Source organism: Rattus rattus, chromosome 2 (genome assembly GCF_011064425.1).
Source record: "Rattus rattus isolate New Zealand chromosome 2, Rrattus_CSIRO_v1, whole genome shotgun sequence".
NCBI classification, from domain to species: domain Eukaryota; kingdom Metazoa; phylum Chordata; class Mammalia; order Rodentia; family Muridae; genus Rattus; species Rattus rattus.
In genome coordinates this window covers 134072664-134100205 of record NC_046155.1, presented here as the reverse complement: position 1 = coordinate 134100205, position 27542 = coordinate 134072664, and the positions used below count along the sequence as shown (strand labels likewise).

General features: G+C 51.3%; 1 protein-coding gene across 1 annotated transcript in view; it reads right to left on the bottom strand.

Annotated features, from left to right (window-relative positions):
• Positions 1–4631: 4631 nt before the first annotated feature.
• The window catches only part of Lrrk1 (leucine rich repeat kinase 1), a 126049-nt gene continuing 103138 nt past the window's right edge, over positions 4632–27542 (bottom strand). The window contains exons 22-33 of the mRNA XM_032893448.1: positions 27338–27477; positions 25101–25350; positions 22680–22846; positions 18924–19121; positions 17100–17377; positions 15865–16059; positions 14887–15038; positions 12653–12770; positions 11596–11712; positions 8468–9315; positions 7934–8035; positions 4632–5981 (exon numbers count right to left, since the gene is read on the bottom strand). Of these exons, the coding sequence (XP_032749339.1) occupies positions 5804–5981; positions 7934–8035; positions 8468–9315; positions 11596–11712; positions 12653–12770; positions 14887–15038; positions 15865–16059; positions 17100–17377; positions 18924–19121; positions 22680–22846; positions 25101–25350; positions 27338–27477 (2743 nt within the window). The 3' untranslated portion in view covers positions 4632–5803. The remainder of the gene's footprint in view (positions 5982–7933; positions 8036–8467; positions 9316–11595; positions 11713–12652; positions 12771–14886; positions 15039–15864; positions 16060–17099; positions 17378–18923; positions 19122–22679; positions 22847–25100; positions 25351–27337; positions 27478–27542) is intronic.

Here is a 27542-nt window from a genome sequence, read left to right as displayed (position 1 = left end):
GACAGCCTCGCACTGCAATCCCACTGTGTGCCTCCTCCTTCTGACGCTGGGCCCTCTTCTGGGTTCTGTGGGCTCCAAGGATACAGGCTTTGGGGCTGCTTCTTGGCAGCCATTTGGATGTACCCTTCAGGTAGGAATAGGGTGCTGCCCTCCGGAGTTGTCTGCCCCTTGGTCAAAGAGTTGGGCAAATCCTATTATGTTGGCATTTTTCCTGTTGATCTAGCATTTTTCAGTCCTTGGTTGTGTGGGGTAGTGTCATGGTTCCTGCCTCTATGCTGATGATGCTATAAATCATAAATCTACTAGATGTGGAAAAACGAACCAGCCCCTAAATAACACCATAATGCTATACACTGGATGCACAGCTCCCTCCATTAAACGACAATCTCAAAACTGCAATTAATCTGCACTTGCCAACATTTAATTAAAATTGTAATCTAAAATACCAGACTATCCCCAGTGTTTTGAGCATCCTAAGAAACAGCCTCCCACCTGATAGCAGTTACTCAAGCAAGTTCCAGTGTGCCCTGGTGTCCACAGGGAATTGCTCTAAGACCACCCATGGACCGAGTCTATGGAGGTGCAAGTCCCTCACATGAGGTCATGTGTTAAGTAAGTGCACGGAACCTGAATCCTTCCTCTCAAAGGCATCAAATTCTCCCTGAGTGACTGACAGTGACACAGTGACACTACGGAGATGCTCTGTAGGTAGTTGCTGTCCTGTATTGTTTGAAGAGAGAAAGGCAGGAAATAAAATTGGCACTTGGTCTGCCCCAGTCCACATCCTTCCTAACCCTTTTCCCTTGAAGTTGATTAGCATTTTAGATCCTGTAGCCATGGAGGGCTGACTTACTCCATTTACTAACTGGATGCTGAAGACCAAGGGTTCCAACTTCCTCCCTAGCCAGCCTTCCTATTTGTGTGTGTGTGTGTGTGTGTGTGTGTGTGTGTGTGTGTGTGTGTGTGTGTGTGTATGTATGAGTGTATGGTGTGTGTGTGTATGGTGTGTGTGGGTGTGTGTGTGTGTGTGCGTGAGTGTATGGTGTCTATGGTGTGTATGAGTGTGTGTGTGTGTGTGTGTGTGTGTGTGTGTGTGTGTGTAAGCTTTATGACAGGCTGTAGAACAATGATTTACAGAGAGACAAAGATGACACTCAGTTTATCCTTAATCAGCTGATGCTGGGCCAACTTTTTGGAGTCTGACCCCAGGCAGTATATTCTAGCCATATTTAACCTCAACCTACTTTTGGAAACTAGTCTCTTGATGACACTAAATTCAGTCCGGTGCATAAAACACAGCTTAAGACATGTTTACATCGATGCTGTTCACAAAGTACATATGGCTTCTTCCATACGGATGGGTTCTGTCGTCTCAGAAGCAATGCTGAAGATAAGGGGCTATGGAGAGTGACTGAGGTACACTGAGGCCCGTGGGAGTCAGGGTTGACCTGGCCCTAAGATAACATAGAGGTCACTCAAGCTGTTGTAAGTGCAGGTGATATCTATCATTAGGATGGGTTTTGCGGACTTAGAAACAGTGCTAAGGTTTAGGGGGAAAGTCTGGGGTGGACAAACGTAATATTCTGAAGGACTCCAGTGAAGCCTGGCCCTACAGACAGCAGAGATCACAGGACTGTAAACTCCATCCTTTCCCAGCCCCCAGGTGGAAGCCGAAATCATCTTCCTTTCAAGAGACAGCCTGAGTGCTTCTCCTTCCCCGATTTCAATGCTTCTCTGTGCTCACAAAGACCTCTGAGTCTCCATACCTCCTCTTGTTCAAAACTCTTCCTAGGCTGTCTGAGCCTTTCTAGAGTTGCAACAACCTTTCTTGACCCCCTGGGGTGGGGTGGGAGAAGGAGAAGGGGGAAAGGGAGAGGGAGAAGAGGAGGAGGAGGGGGAAGGAGGGAGAGGGGGAATGAGAAGGGGAGAGGGAGAGAGCAGCACATGGTCTGGCTGTTCTTGGGGCAAGCTGTTGGTGGCTCCTCCAGGCTGAAAAACACGGAGTTCAGGCATAAACGTGAGAGTCCTTTGTGCACCAAGAGTGCAGCGGTTTGTCTGGGAGCCCTGGGAAGCTCTAACAATCACTGTGCTTTTTGCCTCGTGCCATCTTGTAGTCTCCCACCCCAAAGCATGCTCATGACATTCTGACCTACTTGGGCAGCATCGTGGAAATGGATCTCGCTAGCATCTGCTTGGTAGGTGGGGTCTAGGTTCAATTTTCTGGCTGCGGTCAGAGGGTACAGGCAGGGCCCTGTCTCAGGACTGGCTGCCCTACATAACTGCGCAGGTTTTTGTTTTGTTTTTTTTTTTTCGAGGCAACGTCTCTCTTTGTAGTTCTATCCTGGATCTTGCTATGTAGACCAGGCAGGCATCCAACTCACAAACATCCTCTCGTCTCTGCCTCCTGAATGCTGAGACTAAAGGCATACACCACCGTGCCTGCCGTAACTCTTGACTTCTGAAAAGTCTTACTCGAGCACAGCCAAACTGTCTGAATAGAGCACAGGCTCCACTACCAGACAAGACCTCTGGGAAATGGTGGATCAGCAAAATAAGCTATTGCGTACACGGGGGTATAGCTACTGCAACTGACACCCCACCTGTTTCTATTTCTTTGGCCTGATCTCTATTCATTGGGAGTGGCTTTGCTTCTCATTCCCAGTGGCTACACTGGACACTTGTAATGGTGTGGGTGGGGAGTGGATGGAGTGGGTGGGTGTGGGTGTGGGTGGGGTGTGGGTGGTGTGTGGGTGGGGTGTGGGTGGTGTGTGGGTGGGGGTGGGTGGTGGTGGGTGGGGGTGGGTGGGTGTGGGGTGTGGGTGGTGTGTGGGTGGGGTGTGGGTGGTGTGTGGGTGGGGTGTGGGTGGGGTGTGGGTGGGGTGTGGGTGGGGTGTGGGTGGGGAGTGGATGGGGTGTGGGTGGGGTGTATGGGTGGGGTGTGGGTGGTGTGTGGGTGGGGTGTGGGTGGGGGTGGGTGGGGTGTGGGTGGGGTGTGGGTGGGGGTGGGGTGTGTGGGTGTGTGGGTGGGGTGTGTGGTGTGTGGGGGGGGTGTGGGTGTGTGTGTGGTGTGGGTGGGGGTGGGTGGGTGGGGTGGGTGGGGAGTGGATGGGTGTGGGTGGGTGTGGGTGGGGTATGGGTGGGGTGTGGGTGGGGTGTGGGGTATGTGTAGGGGGAGCAGGCTGAGCACTCCCTTCTTGATGGTGTTCTAGCCACCCAGTTATGACAGCTCCTTCACGGGGCCTTGGCTTGTGTAAGCTCTGCTGTGTGAGGGTCTGAGATCTCACATAAACACTGTTTCTCAGCAGCCCTGCCCCATCTGGGTTTTCCGTAGCCTCCAGTCACCAAGCTGCTGGTCTCCTGACTTTTCCTCTCTAGCTCCGTATTTTGTTTGGATGTCCACTGTCACCCTTGCCCTCTTGAGCAGAGCGGCCCCAGCAGCAGAGTGTCTTGCTTGGGTGACTGCCGTTGTGACACTGCCTAATGGCTCAGCAAGAGTTCAAGAACCATGGCTGACCCCTTAGTTTTTGTAACTCAAGGGAGATGGATGCCATTTTATCGTGTGGAGGGTCTGTGTTTCTTTATATACCATTTATCTATTTTCCAATCATGTTTTTTCTTATGGATGAATATGAATTTTGCAAACAAGGTAAGGGAACTGTTCGTCTTTCATTTGTGTTATAAATACACTTTAAAAATTATATTCATTTCTCATAATTTAGTGTGTGTGTGTGTGTGTGTGTGTGTGTGCATGTGTGTGTCAACAGCTTGTTGGAGTTGGCTCTCTCTTTCTACCACATAGGTTCTGGGGATTGAACTCAGGTCTTCAGTCTTGCCTGCAAGCTCCTTTATGTGATAAACCATCTCAGCTCTGTGGTTTTTTTTCCCCCATGTCAGTTGTTTGTTTGCCTTTGTGGTACAGTTTCCTTATAGGTGTTCTTATTGTTGTTGTTTTTATTTTTTGTTTGTTTCCGAGACAGGATTTCTCTATGTAACCCTGGGTATCCTGGAACTTACTCTTTGGACCTGGACTCGTGCAAGCTGGGATTAAAGTTATAATGCCACCACTGCCCAGGTTTCTTTTAGGTTTCCAATTCTTCTGTAGTCAAGTTCATCAGGTGTTTCCCTCCAGGTCCCTGGTGGTTCTGTGAAAGTCCTCCTTCCCTGACTGTGAGGATCGGTTAGGGCAGGAGAAAATGTGGCACGGAAGGTGTGCTGAGTCAGCAAAGTAGGAGAGGCTGTCCATCAGCCTTCGATCCAGCCACACAGCACAGGGCAGACAGGGCCAGGCTCCTGTCTGGACATCCAAGCAGGCAGCTTAGGGACGCCAGGGGAGAAGAAGATCTGGTGACCTCCGAGGCTTGCCTTAGGGATCATGGTAAGGGGTTCAGCAGCCACAGAGCTCAAGGTCTGGTCCCCAAGGATTCGAAGCCTGACTCACAAAAGGAAGTGAGGAGCTAGCTTTCTCCAGGGCTGGGGCCCACAGGGAAGCATCTGCCTATGGGAATCGCTACAGGGCATTTGGGAACACCCAGCAGTGGGCTGAGAGGGGTGGCCCCTGTCTACCCTGGGCCAGCAAGGGGACCTGGGAAGGCTAGAGGCTATGCGTTTCACTCAAGAGACAAAGGCCATGGTTCCATCGAAGTCTGTTTATTTTCAGATAACACGAGTCTCACCAGCTTGCACTTCCCCAGTTGCAAACACCTAAGTTTGCTTTTTATAATTTAATTCTAGAAAAGGTTCAGTGACACGGAGCCAAGGACAATCTTGCATTCAAACGTGTGTTCTAGGTTAGGCATCCTCTAAGGGTGATGCCTGGCAAAGATGTGTGTGTGTGCACACGTGTGCATGGGATTTATAAACCGTTCCCTGTTGTGCCCGTACACCCTGTTAACAACTTGGCTTTTCTTCATCCGCTGTCCACGTGGGCAGTGAATGTTTGGCAAATACATAATCCAGTATAAGTCCCATACGATGGGATTTCACAACCAGGCCTAACCGTGGAGATATTACTTAATTTGTTAAAGTGATAAACAAGATTATGATGTGCAAACAAACAGGGCTTGTGCTCCAGCTGTGTCCAAGTTTATTTTACCAAGTCATAAACACAGGCCCTTTCTCCAGGCCCAGTGATTGGGTTTCTCCTTCCTTTTGTCGGGGGAGAAGAATGTAAAGGGGGGAGTCGGGGCTCTTGCACCGGGCTTTCCGGCTGTGACTCTTGAAGGAACCCATTCATCCCCACTATGGGGCAATGCCGCCCGCGCAGGGTCCTTCTGGGGTTTCCCATACGCAGCCTTTGCCAAGCGGGAGATTCGATCTCAGCTTGACCAAGCTGGGCCCCATACTCCAGGGACTGAGAGCCTTGTGAAACAGGCCGAAAGCCTAGGGTCTCGGGGGAAGGAGGGCCAGGGGTTGCAGCCCTCCTCCCACCTTACCCCGAACTGCTCCTCAACCAAGACTCTGTAGTGTAATTCCATCTGAGGCCTGGCGATAGAAGAACGGACAGGCCCATTCATTATGCTGGGAAGGTTTGGAATGGGGTCACTCTCCCCGGGTCCTGGAAGCCTAGGGAAGAGGCGAGAGGAGGCCTCTCTGAACCAGACCCTGTGGCTTCCCATGGGCTGATAACTTTCCCCACAGAACCTGAGAACTCCCAAACTACCAGTAGCTCCTAGCTTCTCAGCCCTTCTTAGCAGAAGGCTTAGCAAAGAACCCGTTTGTCTTCTGTGCCCTAGGAGGGCTGTAGCTGAGGGGTCAGGCAGTGGCTCGGACCTGCTGGCTCGGCGCGGAGGCCCTTCCGTTGGCATTACCTTCTCTTGCGAGGACACGCCTCCAGCCGGCCCAGCTCCTCATAGGACTGGTAGAAGATGTCAAACTCCCTGGCGCCCCAGCCCCTCCAGACAGCCAGGCACCACTCTGTGTTTTCGTTTGCAAAGCCGCACACTACGGTGTCCTTTGCCACCACTGCGGCATCCACCAGGACCCTGCAGAGAGACGGGGTCTGAGATCGCCCACAGGAGCCCTCACTAGGTCAGGGTGGGGCCTCGCTCTTCACGCTCAGCTCGAAGGGGGTGGAGTTACTAAGAGGGTGCCATAAACAGCTCAGCCTGGCTCTGGACTGCACTCGAAGGTCCCGATTCTCCCTGGTAGTGTTGCCTATGGGATGGGGCCTTATAATGTATCTATCTAAAAGGCTAAGGGCATCCATTTACTTTTATAAGCATTGGCTATAGAATGGATGACCACCGACTGACGCAAGCAGGGCAGGCATCGTCCACGCCCCTCTCTGGAATTCTGGTGTCCAGAATGAACCACCAACTGAGTATTACAGAACAAAGGCAAAGGTCGGAGCGATGGGTGAAGGGGCTAGCCTCCCTATGAGGCAAGCTTGACCTAATTCCTGGAACACATGTAAAAGCAGGAGGGAATCAACTCCCACTGTCCTGTGACCTCCACAGGCCCACTGTGACACATACCTGCACCCCACAGTGAAAACACCAGAGTGGGCCCCACGAGTGTCCTTGGCTCCTCCCATTCTATCCCCCACTGACTCAGGAAATCCAGAGGAACACGTAAGACAGTCTGCTGTCTCAAAGCCGTCGCCGTTTACACGGTTTTGAGGCGGTGAACTGTTTTACACAGTCTGCGTGTGCACAGCATGTTTCTGCTCAGGCCACAACAGATGGTTCCCTGCATCTTCTTTGTCCTGGTGGCGTCTCTGCGGGGCTGGCGGCCCATCTCTGGGTCTGTTGGACCTCCCCCTCCTATGCCCAGTGACTGAGCCCCACTGCCCATGAAGGCTCTCTTTCACCAAGCTATCGAGAGTCTCTGGTCCTTCCTTGCTTTTTCAGCTGGCCAACTTGGGTCTTTCTCCTTCTAGCAAATGTGCCTGACCCTTGATAAAGCCTGTCTCTGGGGGGATGACTAGAGAAGGATACTGGTGCAGTCGGAGTAGGTGTGCCAAGGCCAACCAGCCTGGTTCTGAGGACCTATTTATTTCCAGAAGCCCAACGTGGAGGCTGGGGACTACTTCGGCACAAAGCTTCCTTTTACCAGGTTAGCCAGGGTTCAGGGGCAAAGCCTGATCTTATTCCAGAATTGGTCACAGAGAAGATCCATTGTCCCAGGACTCACTGAGAAAGCTCAGTGCTAGCAGGCAAGGGACTGGACGTGGCATGAGCGACTGGCTGCTTGTCACTGACTGTCCTGCTTTGGATGACCTTTGCCCGAGGGTGAGTGACAGTGTATGCTGCTGGCGGGTCTACTGTGATGTGTAACACTGCACACATGTTTGGCTTCAGGGCCTTTCATGGGGGAGCTTCAGGGTGAGGGGTGAACACTACCAGGAACTCTGGCTTAGCACCAGGCTCCCGTCTCCCGGCCATGAAGACTGTGACCTGAACTGGCATCGTCACATCAGCGACTGGCATGTCTCACAGTCTGCAGATTAGCATCCAGTCACACTCTCAGGCTCAGGGACGGGAGCTGTGGAGTGGGACCATGTCGCCTGGCTCTATCCGGTGCCTCATGGGCTGGTAGGTCCCCCGATAGGGGGAGGAGGAGACCTCTCCTGTTCGGTGGGAAGGACAGTGAACGAATTTGAGAGGATCTCGTCTCAAGCACAGCTGAATCTGGCCCTGGAGACACACCTTCGGCAGTGTATTTGATCCACAGGTACACAGACACCCAGAAGTAGATATCCTTGGCCGGTGGTTGGTGCTCTATTCAGCTGCCATGCTGAACCCCAGGAGCTGCCTGCAGGACCCCCACCTTGCTTCTGCTTTGCTCCGTGACCACACCGGTGGATCCAGAGTCTTATCTCCGGGAACCCAGAAGCAGCAGGGCTGTTGTGCGGTCTAGTGGACATGTTAATGAGCCCCGAGGTTCCCCACCCTCCTCCCCCCCGCAGCCTTACAAGAATGGTTCTCGGTCTTACCCATGTGGATTGAGCTCTCTGGCTTTTAAAACAGCGATGACCCTGCCCCGCTGGGCACCCGAATCCTTCTCCAGGCCGATGACAATGATATCTCCACCATGTCTAAGGGACCAAAGCCAAGACAGGGGAAGGGACAGCTCAGGAACCTGTACCCTCCAGGGCACAGGGCAAGCTCGCCCTGTACAGGACCTGGTACGGAGGTCCTGAAGTTTTCAGGAAGGGAGTGTCGGTGGATGCACCCTGTGATGCAGAAGAGGTCCTTTCCCCACAGGAAACCTGAGTGCGGCTGCTGTTTTGTGGCCCCCTGAGCTTTCTGGTGGGCAGAGGAGATATGGACATTCTGTGTGGACATTCTTAGATTTACTGCAGAGATCACTCCCGATTCTAAAACCGCATGGCAAAGCCTGCTCGGCAGAACCGCCTAGAATGGATCTGGGAATCTTTAAAGAAGCCGTGCCTTCCACTCTCACTAGCCCCACAGCAAGAGCATTGGGCAGCTCAGAAATGATACGTCCATACCGCAGCAAGACTTACCTAGGGACCCAAATGAGGTCTTGGACAGCAAGCACCTTCACAGCCTGCAGGTGTTGGCTGAACGTCTCCCCATCCATGGGGCTCAGATCATGCTCGGTTCTGTCAGGGGTGACGCTGGGCTCCTGCAGCCTGTCCCGGTCTTCATAATTGGCGGAGAAAGGCACACTGGAATAGCTGGTGAGGGAGCTGGGCAGGCTGGTGGGGGACTTGGGGTCTGGGTGGGGTGAGGAAGAGTACGAGGACACGGAGCAGTAGTCAGTGAGCGAGTCCTGGTGGGTGAGGATCTGCATGCCCAGCTCCTCGCTGTACATGATGCTCACGTCGGCGATGCACTCTTCCTCAGGCTCCTTTGAGGTGGTTATGTGATGGACTGGGCTTTCTGGGACTGAGGGCTGTACAGAAAACGTGTCCCTGAGAGGACTGGGGTCCCCACAGAAGTACCGGGCACACAGCTGGTAGGTGGCTGAATGGTACATCACTAGGGAATTGCCCTTGTCGTCCAGGCACCAGACCGTCTCCTCTCCTCTGCAGTCTGAGCTGCACACAAGTGACGTGACCACAGATGGGGCTGCATAGGGCTCCAGCCGCCTGCTGATGTCCAGGACGGCGCAGTCGATGATGAGGAGGCCGGGTCCATTGCTGTACCAGACCTCAGACCCGCTGTTGACCACTTCCATTGCCCTCACTGGGTAGGGGTTCTGCCGTGAGTCTTCGTCTGGGATGCAGAACTTGGACCTGTTGGCTGTGTGTGAGCACAGGTAGGAGCAGCTTTCTTTTGGGGTGCCCCGGGCCATAGAAAACACAGCCACGAGTCCATCAGCCAGGCCAGCCAGCACCAGAAAGGAGTTCTGGGGGGGTGGGGGGACAGACACGTCACACATTCTAAGAGAGAAACCACAGGCTCTACACTCATCTCTGTATGCGTCTCAAGTGGTCACATGAGCTCATGTACCTCACAGAAGCAAAGTCTTTGAAATCTGAGCCTGCTCAGGGGCCTCAGGACTACGTCCAGAGATGATGTAGTCTTGCCCCAGCAGAGCCATGCCCATGCTGTAAGGCAAGAGATGAGCCAGGGGCAACTGTGCCCAGAGTACGGAGGGCATCAAGCAAAGATGCTACCACCCAGCGCTGGTCTCGTGCTATATGAGCAGCAGGGAGCTGCCTTGCCTTTCCTGGATGCCCTGAAGGCCTCATGAAAGGCAGGGCAGAATGCTCTCCCTATGGCAGACAGTTTATTAACATGATAGCTGTTGTAGGCATGAGTTTTGTTCACTGCCCACACGATGGAGATCTCCACCACTGTCACCTGTGCACTGCACTGGCACAGGAAGGGTTAAGTCTCATACACCTCTGTGGCCCTGGATTCCACTGTGTCCATCAAGTGGACAATATATGTCTCTGGAAGAAAGAACTTCTAACTTAACTTACTTGCAGGGGTGCCTTTGCCCCGTGTGCCCACATCCACACTCTGAAGTGCCTGGGCTAACACGACTGAGGAGTTTGACTTACCACGAAGCACCATTTCCTCTGTAGCCACCCGCCAGACATTACTAGGCCAAAGCCAAAGTTGTAGGTACAGAGCCAAAGGCAGGCTTCCCAGGGGTATCTCCCAAAGCAAAGCAGAGCACAATGGACACAGAGGGCACTGGGTCATGGAAAGGACCACAGAACAAAGTCAGAGTTCAGGACAGGATCTCAGCCCTGTTCCAGCCACGGGGAATGGCAGGATGCCACTTTGCTAGGAGTCGGGGTGCCTGTGTAGAGGGGGGCAGCTGTTCAGGGTAGTGGAGTGAGTGGCTTCTCACACAACATCCACAGTTAAGGAGCCCTAGGAAAGTCTCTCAAACTCCATCTTCAGGATTTAGGTCAATAAAGCAGCCAGAGCAAACAGGCCATAAGTCTTTCTGGATCCTGGCTCTGCTGGCCGGCGTGGGGAACACCACGTTCGTTCAGCGGGATGTGAGCGTGCTTGTGCAGGAATGCACGCATGGTCTGCCCTGTGTGGCCTCCACAGGGCAGGCACCCTGCTCAGGAGGCTCACACAGAGTCAGCTTTATTTCCCTCCTGCTCGGGAAGGAGGTGCGCTCCGGCTGGGGCTCTGGCCGTCGGGCCCTTCAATAATGCCTTGTGTCAGGTTCTCCCGCTCTCTGGTGTAGGGAGATCCCAGCTGCCTAGGCTGCCCCTGGGGCTCTAATCATAAATGACTAAGGTTCATTTCTCTTTCTATTCTCTTTCCTTTTCTAAGGAAATGAAACTAGATCACAGGTTTGGCAATGCAAAGAAGTCATAGCAACCGCTAGCTTCCAAGTGCCCAGCCTAGAACTCTGGGCTCTGTAGGCTCAGAGACCTATTTCATTGCCATTGCTGTCCTCCTTTTAGATGGACAAACAGAGATCACATAAGGGCACTCAGCACGTTTTAAAAAGATGTGCTAGGAAGTACCGTGTGTGTACGGGTGGAAGGCACCCATTGCACCCATGGGCCCCTGTGGCCTTACTGGATCCAGGGAAGGAAGCAGAGCTTGGGAGAGCAAGCAGTGCCAGCCAACTCCTCAGAGGAGAGGTCATCGCTCTGCAGTCTGACCTTTCACCAGAAGGGAAGGGGAGGCTTCTGTGTCTACTGTTGGGAGGAGAAGGACCAGGGCCAGTCAAGTGATGGCCTTGTCAGCCCTAGCGAGACGAGATTCCATGCCAAGATGTGGAGCTGGGGCTGAGGAGAGCACGAGTGGATGGGGTGAGGAGTGGGTCTGCAGGGCAGTGCTGGGCAAAGCTGGGCAAAGGGCTGGGGTCTGGGAATCGAGTCTTGGAGAGGAGGCAGAGATAGACAAAAGGGAATCAGCTGTGCCCATTAATCAGAAAACACAGTGGTCAGGGCAGGGGAGAGGCTCCCGATACCTTTATCAGGAGAAGGGGCCATGTACAATGACTTACTTCATCATCCGCACCAGTATGAGCCTCCTCTAAGCCAGTGCTCATGGAGGGTAGGCACTCCATGTTAATGGTGGCCACCTGTGTCTCTAAAGCTGACTGTGACCTGGGCAAGGTGACCCAGCTCTATCCACTGTCCCCAGTAAGGAGACCTTCCCATACTTGGTGACAGACCTGAACATGCCTCTCTCCATACCTTACCTTTTTAATAACAGGTACTGCCAAGAAACAGGTGACAACAGCTGGCGTGTCCAGGGCCTGCTGGGGCATGCTTAATGGGCACATACCCTTAAGGCTGTAGATATAGATTTTCTGGTCCTGCAAGAGCAGACAAAGTCACTCTGAGATAAGGAAGTGACTGGCACGGTGTCTTGTTAGGATACTCTCAGCCTGGGGATCCCCTTTGGTACCTTAAAAAGGCAGAGTTTTGCTTGCTAATCCATTTCTGCTTTTTGTTTGGAAAATAAAGTCTGGAAGAAAGTTAACTCATAGAGGATGCTAAGGAGTTGGAGACAGAAGCTTGCTTCTGCCATGCACGAACCAGCCACTAGCAAAGTGGGGCCACAATAAAGTGAGAACATGCCATGGGCAGAGCCCTGCACCCCCTCTAGGACGTATATGGGGTCACTTCCTCTGTTCATCATCTTTAAAGATATTTAGTCAATTCGTTGTTGCTACAAAGAATTACATTGGGATAGGCACTCTTAGAGGTCTGCATGTTCTCCTAAATCAGACTCAATTCCTGACGCTTTAGTTCCATGGGTATCTATGGGTTTTGGGGAGGTCCAAATACTTATATAAACAGTCACGAAGAAGGACTGTTAACCTACTCATAACCCTGGAGCATCTGATTTGGGGCAACATTTGGATTTCTCATAAGACAGCTACTTAGGTCTTCCAATGACTTCCGCGTATGGAGACAGAAGATCCTCAGGGATGGGCTATGCTCCGTGTCCCACACAGTGTCATGAGGAAACACGGTGCGGCATGCCATCAACTCACCCAGTTTCTCCTGCTGAGACTCCCTACCTATTCTAACTACCCTGAATCCTAGCTTCCAGCTGGTGGCAAGCAGGAGCCAGCAGCAATTCCCCTGGTGACCTACCTCTCAGGACCAATGACATTGTTTTAGGGATCACTCAGGGATGAGCTCTGTCCAGTTGACCTTGACATCTTGCAGTTTTACAAAGCTGGTACCCCTGGGAACTGTACCCCTCTAACGCTCACCCTGACACGGGCCCTGCAGGCTGGCAGTTACCTCGGTGGCTAGCCACACTGAGCTCTGGACCTTGAGCTGACAGCTCAGCTTCATCCCAGGACAGGTCATCCTCTGTACTTCCAGAAGGCCCTTCTCGGTGTTGACCACCGTGTAATTCCTGTGGTTGGCAACAACATGGGGTCAGTTGCAGATAGCCAGGGGCACCTCCTTCCCCAGGCCAGTGGGATGGCCTTGGAACAGGTGTAGTCATACAAGTAGGAAGGACCCTTTGTGTCACGGGTTCATGGTTTAAAGAGGTGGTTCCCAGATGTAGGCGCTATTTTGGGAGGCTCTGGGAACGTTGTGGGGGTGGGGCTAGCTGGAGCAGATGGAACACTGGTGGTTATATCAGTGGTTATAGCAGGAGCCCAGTCTGCCTCCCCACCTTCTCTGTTTGTCTTTTCGTTTCCTCTCTCTGCAGCTTGTCTTCCCAGAAGTAAAGGAGAACCATGATGTTCCTCTCAAGTGTGGGGGGCCAAGACAGCAGGGACTGGACGCAGAGAGTCCAGATCAGTCATCCTTCAGTTGTTTCTGTCAGTTCAGTTATTTTGTTGACAGTGACACAACTTTTGTTTTTTTGTTTTTTTTTTGTTTGTTTGTTTGTTTTTCTGCTACCCTGCAGCACTCATGACATTGGGTACATCTGGGTTTGTCTGCCATGCAAGGCTTGAACATGGAAGAGAAAGGACATTCCAACCGGAAGGCAGCCTCCTTTCCTTTTGTGACCTCCAAGGGTTCAGGCAACCATCCCATGAAGAGTTAGAGCATCTCCATTGGACTGCTCACTGCCCTCCCACTGACCAGAGCCACCCACCACAGGAAGAGAGGCAGCCTCTGCATCGGAGTAGACAGCCCCAGGCTAAAGATAAGAAGTACGAAGTCCACACTTGACTGGGTGGAGCTCATGACATGCCTCCACCCTGGTCGCTCTGAGAACAGCTCACAGTTAGTGAGGAGAGCGGGTTCTTGGCTCACAGGCCTGGATGTGTCCAGCACCACTGCCCCTCCACACATCCCCAATGAGCGGAGCAGAGTAGGGGAGGGGTTAGTTGGCTAACCACGCTCCTGAGAGCACACAGCCCTTTCTCCCAGTCAGAGAGAAAGTGGAGCCTCAGACAGGAGCCATGCTGTAAGCTCTTTTCTGCAGTCATGTTTTGAAAGGTGTTCACCACCCCTGACTGACAGCAAACTGCAGAAGAAAAAAAAATGGATACAAAACTTGCAAGCTAAACTTTCTTCAAAGTTCTGTCTATTCGTTTTAGTCTTTTCTTCCATGTAATGAAAAAAATTGATACTGAAAATACAGTTGCTTAAGAAAAATAAAAAAATATGGAGGGAAGACCAGAGTCTAGCCACAGTGGCGTCGCGTTGCCCTGGTTTCCTGTTTTGTTTCCTTTCTTCTTCCATGGGTCAGTCTGGGAATCTGATCTTCTCCTCTCCAGGTTCCCTGCTCTGTGTGCCTAGGTAGAAGCCCCCACTCTCCCTCCTCTGTACTGGTGGGAGTTTTTACGGACCCTCTCTTCCTACTGGGAAATATCATTTTCCCCCAGGTCCAACTCTCTCCAGCATCTTGCCTATGTCTGAGATGAAGGGAAAAGCAAACATCCTCAGGTGGATGGAAGAGGTTGGCTCTGGAGTCCCGATTAGATGCTCCCAGAAGCCTCTACCTGCTTCCTTGCTTCTCTTGTGTCAAATGTTCCAGGCCCAGTCCTGGAACCAGCCATTGGATGAACCCTGCTTCTTGGTACTTAGAAACCATATCTAGACCCTGGGGTGCCAGTGACATTTGTTTGGTCCTCTCCAACGGAAAGAATTGGAAATATGAATTTATTTCCCCTCTGTCCATGCCTCCCCACTGACAACTTAAGATCATAAGATCCATGCAAACTTCAGAGTCCATTCTGCTGATCCCACTCTATTCAAGTCTCACGCCATCTCAGTCTTCCCGGACTGTAAGGCCTGTAAATGCTCTCCACTGGGACCATTTAGACTACACTAACGTGCAAAGCTCTGGTGTCAGGGGAAGGAGGGGTAGCATGCGCCGGACAACCCCACAGGCCATCACCCAAGACCTCTATTCCATGGAGACTCCATCTCTTGCCTCTCTCCTTCCCAGGCCCTGCCTCTGGGTCTCAGGAGTTCTTTCCCCCTCCTAGGGGGTCTTCCCTACACTCTACAGCAGTTCCCAGTGACACCTGAGGCATACGTAGGGAAGTATAGACTGAAAAGATTACCTGGACTCCTCCTTCCCATCCCAGAACACCACAGTGTACTCCTGGCTCTGGGATGAGAAGAAGGACGACTGCTTCCCACAGGGCAGCATGTACATGAAGGTGGCGAAGGTTGGGTCTTTCATCTGGCTCACTACAGACAGGGCCAGGGGGCGCTGTGGGAGAAAGGTCTACAGTGAGCATAGCTGTGTGGGCCCCATACAGGGCCACCTTGGCACAAGCCAGGGCAGTATGTGACTCCTGCCACTTGGGGATTAGCCTAACACAAGACTGAAAAGGCTTCAGAACACCCTCCCCCCACTCCTAAAAATAAATAAATAAATAAAAGCCCGTCACAGCCTCTGGGTCATCATGGCCACAGTAACAAGCTCAGGTGCTCTGGAGTCAAAGGCCTGTTGTGTCCTACCTTAAGTCCAGGGTCATAAACTCTTGAAAGGGATCTGTCTCAGATTCTATTCATAATGTATTCATTAATTATCTGATTTGATGGACAAGTGCTAAACTTGAAATTAGAGGCCTCTTCTAACAAACAAGGAACTCTCTTTTAAAATGTAATATAGGCCCGGCTTCTCATGAGCAAACTTTCCAAAGAGATATGGTCCGTCCCTCTGACTTTACACGGGGACTGCATTACTACAATGCATTTAATATACGAATTGAGCGAAACTCAAAACGTTCAGATCTCAGAGCATATTAGAGTTTGGATTTTTGGATTGGGGATATTCAACTAACATGGAAATATTCTAAAAATCTGAAAAACTCCAAAATTTGAAATACTTCTGGTCTTGCATATACATATTGTAGAGAAAAAGAAAGGTAACTTTCCTACAGACAGACCGACGACAGGCAGGCATGCACACACGCACACACACACACACACACACACACACACACACACACACACACACACACACACCTTGGACTCCCACAGCCCCTACCACCAGGGGAAGGCAGGCCCACGTTCCGCTCTGCTCTGTGTACCTTCTCCGGCTTCGTGTCCCAGCACTCCATCATGAGCGCCTGCAGTCGATGGAACTGCACTTCCTCTGGCTGCCCCAGCACTGGGCGGATGCCCTTGGACAACTTCTTGACAATCTGAAGTTGGTGGTGGCCCAGCGCAGGACGCTGTCCTGAGAGCAGCTCATACAGCACCATGCCATAGGAGAACATGTCTACCTGGGCAGGAGGGCAAGCCAAGTTAGGTCTCCTGCCTGGGCCCAGCAACCTCAGAAAGCTGGCCCCGAGGAGGAGGAAGGAATGGGAAGGTACAACCAGGAAACACGGGCTCTCCCCAGTCCATCTTCCAACTTCATCTACCAACCCGATGTCCTCACACCCACAGTCCTCTGACCACCATCTTCCCATGCATTTATCTGTCCGTTTATCCTTTCTTCTCTCTGTGTTACTTATGTATTCTCCCATCCATCCATTTGTCCATCCACAAGACAGCCGTACTCACAGAAATTGTTAACTACCAGGTGCCAACTAAGGGCTCCAAAGCCAAGACCCCAGAGGGCTGTATAAGAAATTCATTAAAAAGGGGGTGTCTCACGTGTCTTCTCATTCTAATTGTCATTAAAAAACCCAGCAAGGAGAGAGTTGTGCAGACCTCATGTAAGTCAGGGAACATCTTTCATAAGAGAATGTCTGAGATGGAGTGGGCAGGCTTTTGTTTTTGTTTTTTAAAGATTTATTATGTACAGTGTTCTGCCTGTATATATGCCTGCAGGCCAGAAGAGGGCGCCAGATCTCGTTACAGATGGTTAAGAGCCACCATGTGGTTGCTGGGATTTGAACTCAGGACCCCTGGAAGAGCACTCAGTGTTCTCAACTTCTGAGCCATCTCTCCAGCCTGGAGGCAGCAGTTTTTAACGTGATTGTTTCTATCATAGCCTCTGTGTTCAGTGAACATGTTGCCCGGGTCTCCAAGCAAGCAACACACATGCACACACACATGCACATGCATGCACACACACACACACACACACACACACACACACACACACACAAACTAAAATATACCTCTAAAGCTAAGGGCAGAGGTCAATCTGGACCCTGGTACCTTCTGGTCAGAGCCCGAATCCCCCTCACTGAGAGAGGAAAACACTCTGGAGAAGGTGAGCCCAGAGCCCCAGGACTGTGTCTGACTTCTCAGTGGGCCTGCACTCCTGCTCTGCATGGCTGGCTTGGGGGTGACAGCGGGGACAGGCAGATACCTTCTCGTCATACACAATGCGAGGCCTGATCTCTGGAGCCTGGTAGCCTGGGGTGCCCTCCACACCCAGGGCCCCCTCGTGAAAGGACTGCCTGGAGATGCCGTAGTCTGACAGTTTGATGTTGATGTGCTCCTTGACGCTCAGTGACCACACCAGGATGTTGTCTGACTTGAGGTCACAGAAGATGATGTTCTTCTTGTGCAGGTAGGCCAGGCCCGAGGCAATCTGGTAGGCTATTTTTTGGGTGAGCATGTGTCCCAGGGGCATAAAGGAAGAATCTTGGAAAGAAAGCAGTATTTATGTTCAAATCTATCAACTTTAAGATGGAATTGAATTAACATTCTAGACCCTGTCCTTCATTCTTCCCCGGCTTCCTTTACTTCAGTTTAGATGGGGTTGCTTGGTTGGCTTGTACGGCACTGTTGGGAGGTGATGGGACCTTTAAGAAGTAGGGACTTGTTTTATGTCAACTTGACACAAACTAGACAATTTGGAGGACAGAACCTAACCTGAGAAAATGAACCCCCTCCCCACTACCCTGTGGGTAAGCCTGTGGTACATTTTCTAGACTGATGATTGATGGGGGAGGGCCAGCCCACTCTAGGCTGTTTCACCCCAGGCAGGTAGTCCTGGGTTGTATTGGAGAGCAGGCTGGGCAAGCTCACAAGGAGTGTTCCTCCATGGTCTCTGCATCAGTTCCTGCCTCTAGGTTCCTGCCTTGGCTTCCATAAGATGACGTATCACAAGCGGGAGGCTTCGTACTGCTTTGGTTATGGTGTTTTAGCAACAGAAGCCCTAACTAAGACAGGCCTCATGGAAGAAAGTGAAGTCATTGGGGACAGGCCTTTGGAGGAGACATTAGGGCTCTAACCTTTCTCTTTCTCTTAATCTCCTAGTTGACATGACACGGCCAACCTCCTTTCTGTCACGTGACTCCATCATAAAGTGCCAGAAATGACAGGTCCAAAGAACAAGGGCAACTGACCATGGACTGGGGTCTGTAAAGCCATGAGACAGAACAAACCTCTCCTTCTCGTAAGCTGTTTGACTCAGTGATGGAAAACTGCCACTGTGACATAGTGACTAACACATCCCCTAATACTCTAAATGCCCCAGATACATTCTTGCTCTTCTTCATGCCAGAGGGGGCAGAGAGCAGCTTTAAGTGAAGTAGAATGCGTTTAGGATAGAGATGCTCATTCTTGTGGTAGGCCATGTGCGGGCTACATGTGTTTTTATAAACAGATTCGAGCCCCCTGGTACTCATCTGAGGCCAACCTGGTCCTGTGGTCCTGTGTAAACCAAAGACACAGACAGTGCGTAAATCTCCACTTTCACTGAGCCTAAGTGACTGGCTTAATAGCAGTTCCTTCTTAGAGAGGGCAGCCAGCTCCCTACTTCGGGCATCGGTTTGGGGATAGTTACCCGTTTCTTCAGAATTCCCTTTAAGTTTCTTTGAGGAATAGGATACGGCAGAAGGGATCCTAAGTGCCATCTTAACTGGGGCTCAGTGTAGATGTGGTTAGAGGGGGACTTAGGGACGCAGTTGGGGCTTAAGGTACCAGCTGCTGTCTCTTGGGACAGTGGTGCTGTCTCATCGGCGGCTCTGTGTCTTCCCCGTTGGGGCTGTTTTCTTCTTCTTATAAGACTTGAGGTCTGCTTCTGTCTAACCCCAAAGTGTGAACTCTTGGGCTACCTCAGCAAAAGAAACCAGCCATAGCTTTGTTTTTGCAAGCAAGGTGGCGGTGGGAGATAAGAGGAAGGCCCTGTCCTTCTGCCCAGGGAAGGGCATGGCCCCTGTAGAATGTTCTCGGAGTGCGGTACCTTTGGCATTCTCAGACAGCACAGTGTTGAGGCTGCCCAGCGGGGCGAGCTCCAGGGCGAAGCAGAGGGGGTGGATGCTGATGCCGATGAGTGACACGATACAGGGGTGCTGCAAGGCATGCAGCATGCTGGCCTCCTGACGGAAATCCGAGAAGTTCTTCATGGCATCCATGGCTCTCAGGTGCCTCAGCATGGTGTCTGCAGGACAAAGCAAGGCCGTCAGCTACCTAGGAAGAATAGCAGGTGCTGGCCATGGCCTCCCTGCTGGACCCAGGCCTAGTCAGGTAGGTTGTCCTCTAAGGGTCAATGACACAGGAGGCCTGCCGTACTTAGCTTTGCATTACAGGATTGGGTAAGACGGATTTATATTTGAAAGTGCGCACTGTAGGAAGGATTGTAGTATTGGTGCTCAGGATTTGGCCTTAAAGACTGGTATTTTGGGGCTGAGACTAAGACAGGATAGAAAGTCAGGGGAAATTAAGGGGGCCGCAGAAGGGAAGAAATTCCTTACTTAGCATCTGATTACCTCCCCTTTGACTGGGAATCAAAACAAAACAAAACAAAAAACCCCAAAAAACAAAACAGTCATCACAGCTGACAGACCTACCCAGAGTGCCCTCAGGGGTGCCAGTCCCTTCCCTAAGCTGTACTTGCAAAAGGAGTGCTCACATCAAGAAAAGAACTATACTTGCCTGGGACAGACGGGCCAGAGACCTTAGAGTTTTCCTACCTCAGTATCCTCTCACCACACCAGCCCTCAACCCAGTAAAACTCGGCAATTTCCTTGTCAAGGAGAAGAGTCTTTAAGATGGGAGGATAGGTGAGTTACATCATATTCTTGTATTTAATTATTAAACTTTGCTTAAGCTTTGAGCCCGGCTATAGATTTCAGATACAAACACACACACACACACGCACACACACACACACACACACACATGCTTGCACACACATACTCTAAGGCACTTAAGGGCTGACTCTCCTGAGTGGCCACACCCACATCTTAGGTGGGTGCTATTATCCTTTAAAGACCTCTCTTTTTCCCTCTGCTGGCTTCCACTTACATCCACAGTGTGCACTGTCTCTGTCTCTATAAAGAGACAACTTTGATTACTTTGCTTCACTTTGACTCACCCTGAAACTCTTTTCTGCACTATGTTCAAGGACCCCAAAGGGAAGTCCTCAGGTTACAGGTGCATTGGCCTTTATGAGCCTCTTCCTTTCTCAAGGGCTTATGTGGCCTTGTCATATGTGACAGTTGCTGGGCACTCCCTGGGTTCCCTCAGGCTCCCTCCAGGGAGGACAGCCACAGGGCTCCAACCTCAAGGCTTAGAGAATGCCCTTACAGCCCTCAGCCACTGCTGCCACTCACTGGGAGGTACCAGCGACTTCATTCCCTTTGTATTCCCTTACTGTGTTCAAAGCCTGGCTCAGGCACTATCTGGAATGTAATTAGTCCCCTTCCCCTCCACCCTCAGGGGCACTGCAGGTTATCTTATTCCTTATCAAGTAGCCTGGACTAGTGGGAGTGAAAACCACCATTAGCATCAGCCCCTGGGGCATCTGTCCAGGGCTGTGGGCCTATGACATTCTCTTTAGAGGAGAAAGGTCTACAGCAGGGAGGAAAGACTTCCACCATGCTGTAACTTCTTCCAGCGCCCTTGAGCATCCATGCATCTCCTGCACGATGGCCTGCAGGAGACTCTGGATGCTTGCTGCACCCCTGGCTGTGACCGGTCCACACAGGATCATCTGTCTCTGAAGCCACTAGGCAGGGTATAACTGAGCCCTGACTGTTTTGTTTCCCGTTTCTATTCCTTTCCCCACAGATTTTAAAGGTGGGGTCTGTTGCCTTAGTGATCAGCTCACTGGTTGTGCAAGGGCTTGAGTGCACCCGCCATTCGGCTCCTAAAGGAAAGGTCCATTCTCACACTGACTCGTTAACCCGGTAAGAATTTATTTTATTATAGGGTGGTAACCTCTGTAGACTTATTCATGACAATTGTGGGGTTGGCTCATTCCCTTGTCAGCTCTTGGCTTTGGCTCAGTGCATGTGCATTGGATACTCCATTAGTTAAATAACCAGTTGGGACTCAAGGTACCCTAGTTAATCACAATTCCAGGTGCTTTTTATTACCACAGTGTAAGGTATTTTCTAATGGGCACACCAGTGACTTCTGATAGTCTTCGTAAAGTCCAGGATTTCTGGGAGGGCTTTTATCAGCTTGAGGGTTGTCAACCAAGACTGTTAGATCAGTGCAGAATCCCATATTCTCTTCAAAGAATTGCAAATTGAATTCTTTCTTTCTGGTTTCTATGATTCTAATTTTTATACCAAAGAATACACAGTGGCTTTGTGATCTCAGCGTGACCTATCCTGAACGAGGGGCTAGAGCAGGGAGGCCTGGGTTGAGCGCAACATGGCACTATGGTTAGAACGTGTCTCCTCTCCACTCCCAGTGTTCATGTGTAGAAAACTTAATGTAGCCATGTCAAAGACTGTGTCAGTTATCACAGGGGTGGGCTTGTTAGAAACAGAAATACAGCCCCCTTCTGGGCCCGGTCGCTCCCCACTCTCTCTCACTCTGCCTTCTGGGATGATATAGTATGAAGATCCTCCAGCATTAAGCTCTGAGCTCTCTCTCACACACCACAGCCCTGAGCCAAACAACTTCCTTTGTTTAGCAATTCCCCAGCATTGGGTCTTCTGGGGCAGCAATAGAAATGGATTAACAGGAGTACTGATGACCCCTTCCACTGGAAAGAGTTTTTAGACTGCATTTGATATGCAGGTCTGAGGGTGCCGCCTCTTGGCTTTCTTTGTGTGGTGTAGGGTGGGGGAGTAGTGGGGAGGGAACATCCCAAATATCTATTTACAAAGTTTGCCCCATTGTCTTGTCTTTCATCCTACAGCCCTCTGCTTGCACAGGACATGGAGACCTGCAGATGAGGAGTCTGCCTGACGTCAGACTGTGGAGAGAATCTCTTGTACTCAATGAAGCATCACCTGTCAGTAAAAAAGTCTGTGGCCAATGGGCTAAGGCAGGAAATAGGAGATAAGAGTTCTGGCTTAGAGAGAAAGATGGAGAAGGAGAGGGGGAGGGAGAGGGGGAGGGGGAGGGGGGAGGGAGGGGAAGAGGGAGAGGGAGAGAGGGAGAGGGAGAGGGAGAGGGGGGGAGGGAGAGGGAGAGGGGAAGAGGGAGAGAAGGAGAGGGAGAGGAATTCTGGGACATAGATGTTGGAGAGTCATCCCAGAATGCTGAAGGAGAGGTAACTGACCTCTGGAAGAATGTAGACTAAAATTAACTCTATTATTGAGATATGAGCTAGTCAGGGAATAGTGCCAAAGCTATTGGCCTAACATTTACTTATATATAAGAACTCTCAGAGTCCTTGTGTCTGGGAACAAAGTGGAAGGGTGGAAAACCACCAGGTTCCAGGTGGTTCCACATCAGACTGCCCACCCATGTGTACCAGGCCTTTGGCAGGCATGAGGCCAGTAGAGTAGCAGAGTGGTCTCCGCTAACACACGCTTCTGTCTAGACAGGCAGCCATATTGCGGCCTCACTTGGCTTGGCTCTCTAGCTTGTACTCCCTGGCCTACCAGGTCAGACACAAAGCAGAGCTGCACCAGCTACACCAGCCCCAATCCTCCTCACCTCCCGCCCCACATGCACATGAGACTTCCGTCCTCTCTAAGGTAGCCTGGACTTCAGACACCTTTGGGTCTGTGTATCTGGAGAATGACCCCGTTACCTGCCGGGGCATTAGCAGAATTCTTGAACTTCTTGATGTGGAATCTCTTCACAGCCACAGGCTGGCCCTGGTACTGGGCCTGGTAGATGACTGTGCCACTGCCACCTTGGCCCAGGATGCTGTTCTCGCCCTCTGAGTGCTCCAGCTTGCTGTTCCCCAGGAAAAGCCTACAGCACACACAGAGAAGGGGTTAGCCTCCAACCTTAGGTGTCCTCGGGTGTCCTAGACTCAGGTGCTAGTTTCTCCTGAGAGAGTAATCATCCTCCGTCACACAGAGCTAGTGTCCCCATGCCTGGGGACTGGGGTTTCATAGGGAGTTTTAGCCTCCTTGCTGGTCTGGAGCCTTGTGAAACAGATTTCTGTTGGGCTTCTAGAAACATGGCTGCTTTCTCACAACCCCAGCAGCCTTCTGGGAAGACCCTTGAGCCTGGTGGCTCTGGGGTAAGCAGCTGAGGAACATAGGGCCAAGCTAGGGCTTTTCAGGAAGCTCAGATGAATGGGACAAAATGGGGTTTCAGGGTACAGAGATGCAGGCTTTCACAGTAATGCTCAGGGGCTAGCACGCAGAGCTTGGGGCTTTGGGGGGCATCCTTCTTCAACCCCTCACTGACTCTGGGTCTGCATGGATCCCTTGGCCTCTTACTTCCTGAGATTCTCCTTTTTCTTTAGAAGCAGTGGCATGAAAGACAAAACAGGAAGCAAAGGGAGAAAGGGCTTCGCAGGCAGGAGAAAGGCAGCCCACTCCACGGAGGTTTCCTCAGGTCCCCATCAGGACGTGTGCCAGCCTGCCTTCCAGGCCAAGGGCGCCAGTGAGCCCTCCCGTCCCCGTAGGTGCATTGATCTCTGTGATTTTGCTATTTAGCACAGCTCAGTCATGTCCCCTGCATCCTCGGCAGCCTCGGCTATGTGGTTGAGCATGGTCAGGGAATGCTCTTCAAGTGCCGTGGTAAATCCCTTGCTTAGGAAGAACAGGTGTGGGGGGACTGTCTAAGACGGTCTGTGGGCACCAGAGGAGTGCTATGGGTCCTTCTACGGCTTGTGCAAGCTTTAAAAAACGCAGACTTCTGCAGGAGCCACAGGGCAGATCTCAGCCTGTCAGACTCCCCTGTCAGGGCTGACTGGGCCCCAGCAGATAGCCTGGGCCCCCTCTCTGGACAGACTCCCACTTGGGCTGTTGAGGTTTTCTACTTCCTAACAGACAACCTCATCTCACAATCCTACTGTGCCCAAGACTAGATCCAAAGCAGTAAGGGCCGTCCAGTATGGCTCCTTGACGCCACAGCAGGAACCCTGCAGCCAGTTGGGGCCTCTGTGCTGAGGCATAAATCCACAAGGTTTGGCAGATAAATGAAAAGTCCGAAACCTTAAGGGCACCTAACCTAGCACCTTCCCCAACATGTGACTTGTGCTCACACACAGTCGCATGCCCACGGAGAACCCAGGAGTGAAGAAAAGCCACTTCCCAGCAGAGTGGCCTTTGCTGTCTCCATCCTGAGCCTGCAGGAGACACCGAACAAACTTGAATGAGACCTGTCCTTTGCTAATTAATTATCCTCTTTTACCGTCGGGTTTTGAGCACAGGGCTTCACACTGTCACTGAGGTATTTCCCAGGCCCATTTTAAATTTCAACAAGTCCCTGGAAGTAGGATATGGAGCAGCAGGCTATGCCCTAGAGCCGTCTGGGACAGTGAAAAAAGAAGAGAGAGAGAAACAGATCTCCTTAAAGGAAAAAAAGTTAAAGAAACCAGATATAGCTCGCCACTGGCAGGGACAGTTCCCCACAACTCCAGAAATGAATGGGAACAACTGAAGTCCCAAAAGGTTGAAGGACTGTCCGCAAGGAGTCCGCACCACAGGCGTGGCTCCTGTGCATTAAAGAAGATGGAGGACTTACATTTTGTGGCTGTTTCCCTTTGGACGGGACCAGTCAAGGTCTCTCTGTTTTTTTTTTTTGCACTATTTCTGTCCCCAGCTACCATCTTGGGAGGGTAGGGGTAACATGAGCTGGAAGAGTGTGCCTGCAGCCGGGCATCAACCCTTGCTCCAAAAGAAAGACAAGGCTCAGGCACGGGAGTGTTCCCCATCCAGCGAGACCAGTGAATAACCTCGTCCTCCAATGTCCTTCTGTCCTCCAGTGGGCAACAGAGTGGGAATCTAAGGAGGCCCAACCCAGCAGAAAGGAATGCTAATCCACAGAGGAGCAGGCTGTGGTTCTGTGAGCCAAGTGCGGCAGGGCCTGCTGAGCACTCCAGTGGAAAGCCATTGGTCCAGTTTCTTCCAGAAAGCTTACGATGGGGATCTAAGTCACCTGAGACTCGGCAGGAAGTTACTGCCATTGCATAGTTATGGTGTTAAGCAGTGAGATGGTAGGAGAGGTGTGCAGCAGGCCGCCCTGTTCTGGGAAGAACCGTGGAGCATACCTGGCTGGGAAGTCAGTCATAAACAGCTCTGGTACAAGCTCCTGAAGTGGCACTGGGAGGTCTGGGTGTCTGGGGCAGGAGATGAAGTTCCCTTCGATGGCTGTGAGCACACAATCTTCCATATCGAAGTACTGCACGCTCTCCGACCTCTCGTTTGGATCTGCATGCTGGGCCCAGGAAGCTTCACAGACGGGGCAGGGCACGTACTGCTCCATAAGTGGGGTCCCGTCACTTTCTGTGGCTGTCAGGGCTAAACGGGAGCAGAGGAGGAGACAGCTCCTGTGAACTGGCTGTGGGTGCTCTGATCAGTACCCTAGAACTCTGAGCCTGGCTGGCTTTCATATCAGGTTCTGTCTGCTCCTACCTGAGCCCAACAGAGCCAGAAATCCAGGACTACTCTGGGGTGCCTGATTGCTTTGGTTTTGATTTTAAGGCAGGGTTTGACTACATAGCCGAGGCTGGTCCCAAACTCAAGATTCTCTGGTCTCAGCTTCCCAATGCTGGGGGTACAGCGGATATCAACTGTCCTTGCCTGCTGGTGATGTTTTGGACAGGAAAATTGTTGAGGCCAAAGGACTCACCACGGAAGGGTCACCCATGGTCTAGACCCTGAGTAAAAGTTGCCGGTAGTCCTTGGAAAGCTGAGAGAAGAAGGCTAGACAAGAGTGGAGTGGAGGGGACTTTACCTGAATGGCTGGGTTGAATCTGAGTTATAGTCTTAGGCTAACCACGGTTAGTACAAGTTAGAAACGGAAGGCTTGCCGGCATACTCTAGGGAAGTTAGGGATAATGAATACAAAAGACTATGGTAAAGCTGGACATTTGATGTGGGTTCTCCTAGTAGGATACACCTCTTCTCTGTGTTCCTCTCATTAGGAGGTACTAAGAAGTAACCACAAAAGTACCCCGGGGCAGGGCAGTGACTGGCTATGTACAGGGCAGTGTGGATTCCTAGATGTCCCGGGTGCATCTGACAGCCACAGGGAGAGAGACTCTTGGCTGTTGGCTCTAGGACATCTTGTCTCAAATGTCTGGCCAAGTTGCCAATCTGCCTCTCAGATTACTGGCTACTTGGTATACATGCCACATCCCTAGCACCCACTGAGGCAGGGCATAGGCTGCTAGGGGCTACAAAACGGCTGGAGAGTTGATACAGAGCTCGGGACCCCATTGACTGGCCAGGAGCCCTCTAGTCACCCTGACTCACACACTAGTTGTTTTCTCTGCGAACCCCCTTCCTAAGCCACCTTACACATTGGTCACTCTTTGAGGCAATATACACAGGAGGCAGCCTCCGTGTCTGCGGTTTGTATCCAGGGCCCACTCTCCTCCTGGGACTAAGGCTCTAGGGCAGGGGAATAGACAGTTCACAGAGGCCGTGTGACGGACAAGCCTACTCTGGTTTCCAGAGGCTGAAGGAGTAGAGTGCTCACTCAGTAGGCTCCTCCACACAACTGCCTTCCTGTGGCTGCCCCTCAGCCTCCCCACCCTGCTGTCCACTCTCGGTCCACCCCAGTAGCAAAACAAACAGAGGCCCCTGGGGGTTCGCTTCAAAAAGTGTTTTCTTTGGGTAAACTGTCCATAGGGAAATGGATTCAAAGGGTCTGAGTAGGGCTGTGTGGATGGCTTCCTCTCCACCTGGCTTGCTCTCCACCAGGGACTCACAGGGAAGGAGGAACTGACACTGCAGCTCTGCCCTCCTCCCTCACTGACCCTACACCAGGGACTGTCCTCCACATTTGGGTCCCCCTGGTGTCAATCCCACTGATTACATAACACATGTATGACTCACACTAACAATGTCATTGAACCACATGTGAGACCCAGAGACATCCCCCCCAAATATTCTAGACATCCAGGAGACTTAGCTAGTTCTGTTCTGTGACACATTCCCTGTGTCACACTTATCCCACAGGACCTCCCACCCCAGCCTGGAGCAGGACTCTCGGCAAAGGACTGAATCCTGGTGGCAATTTTGCTTTCTCAAAGAGGCAGTCATGTATATACATATACACATATGACATAGATATGTGTGCATACATATATATGTATGTGCATTATGTACACATACATATATACACACATACACATATATATGTGCATATGTATATATACATATATGATATACAAATATATACACATACACATATATATACATATTCATACATACATGCATACATACATACATGCATATATGTAAGCATGATCAAAGACTTGGTTCTAGAATATTCTCTTACCGGGGAACCACTGGTCGATCAGGGAGTTGACGTGGTCTGTGATAAAAGCCATTGCTGAGAAGTCCCTCATTTCTGACTGGCAGACGATTTTAATCCCTCCACTTTTTTTCTTTTTCCAGTTCACATCTGAGGATTCCACACTGTAACCCGGAAATAAAAAGGAGTCCACCATCAAGAACCTGGGGCGATTTCCCTGCTTCCAAGG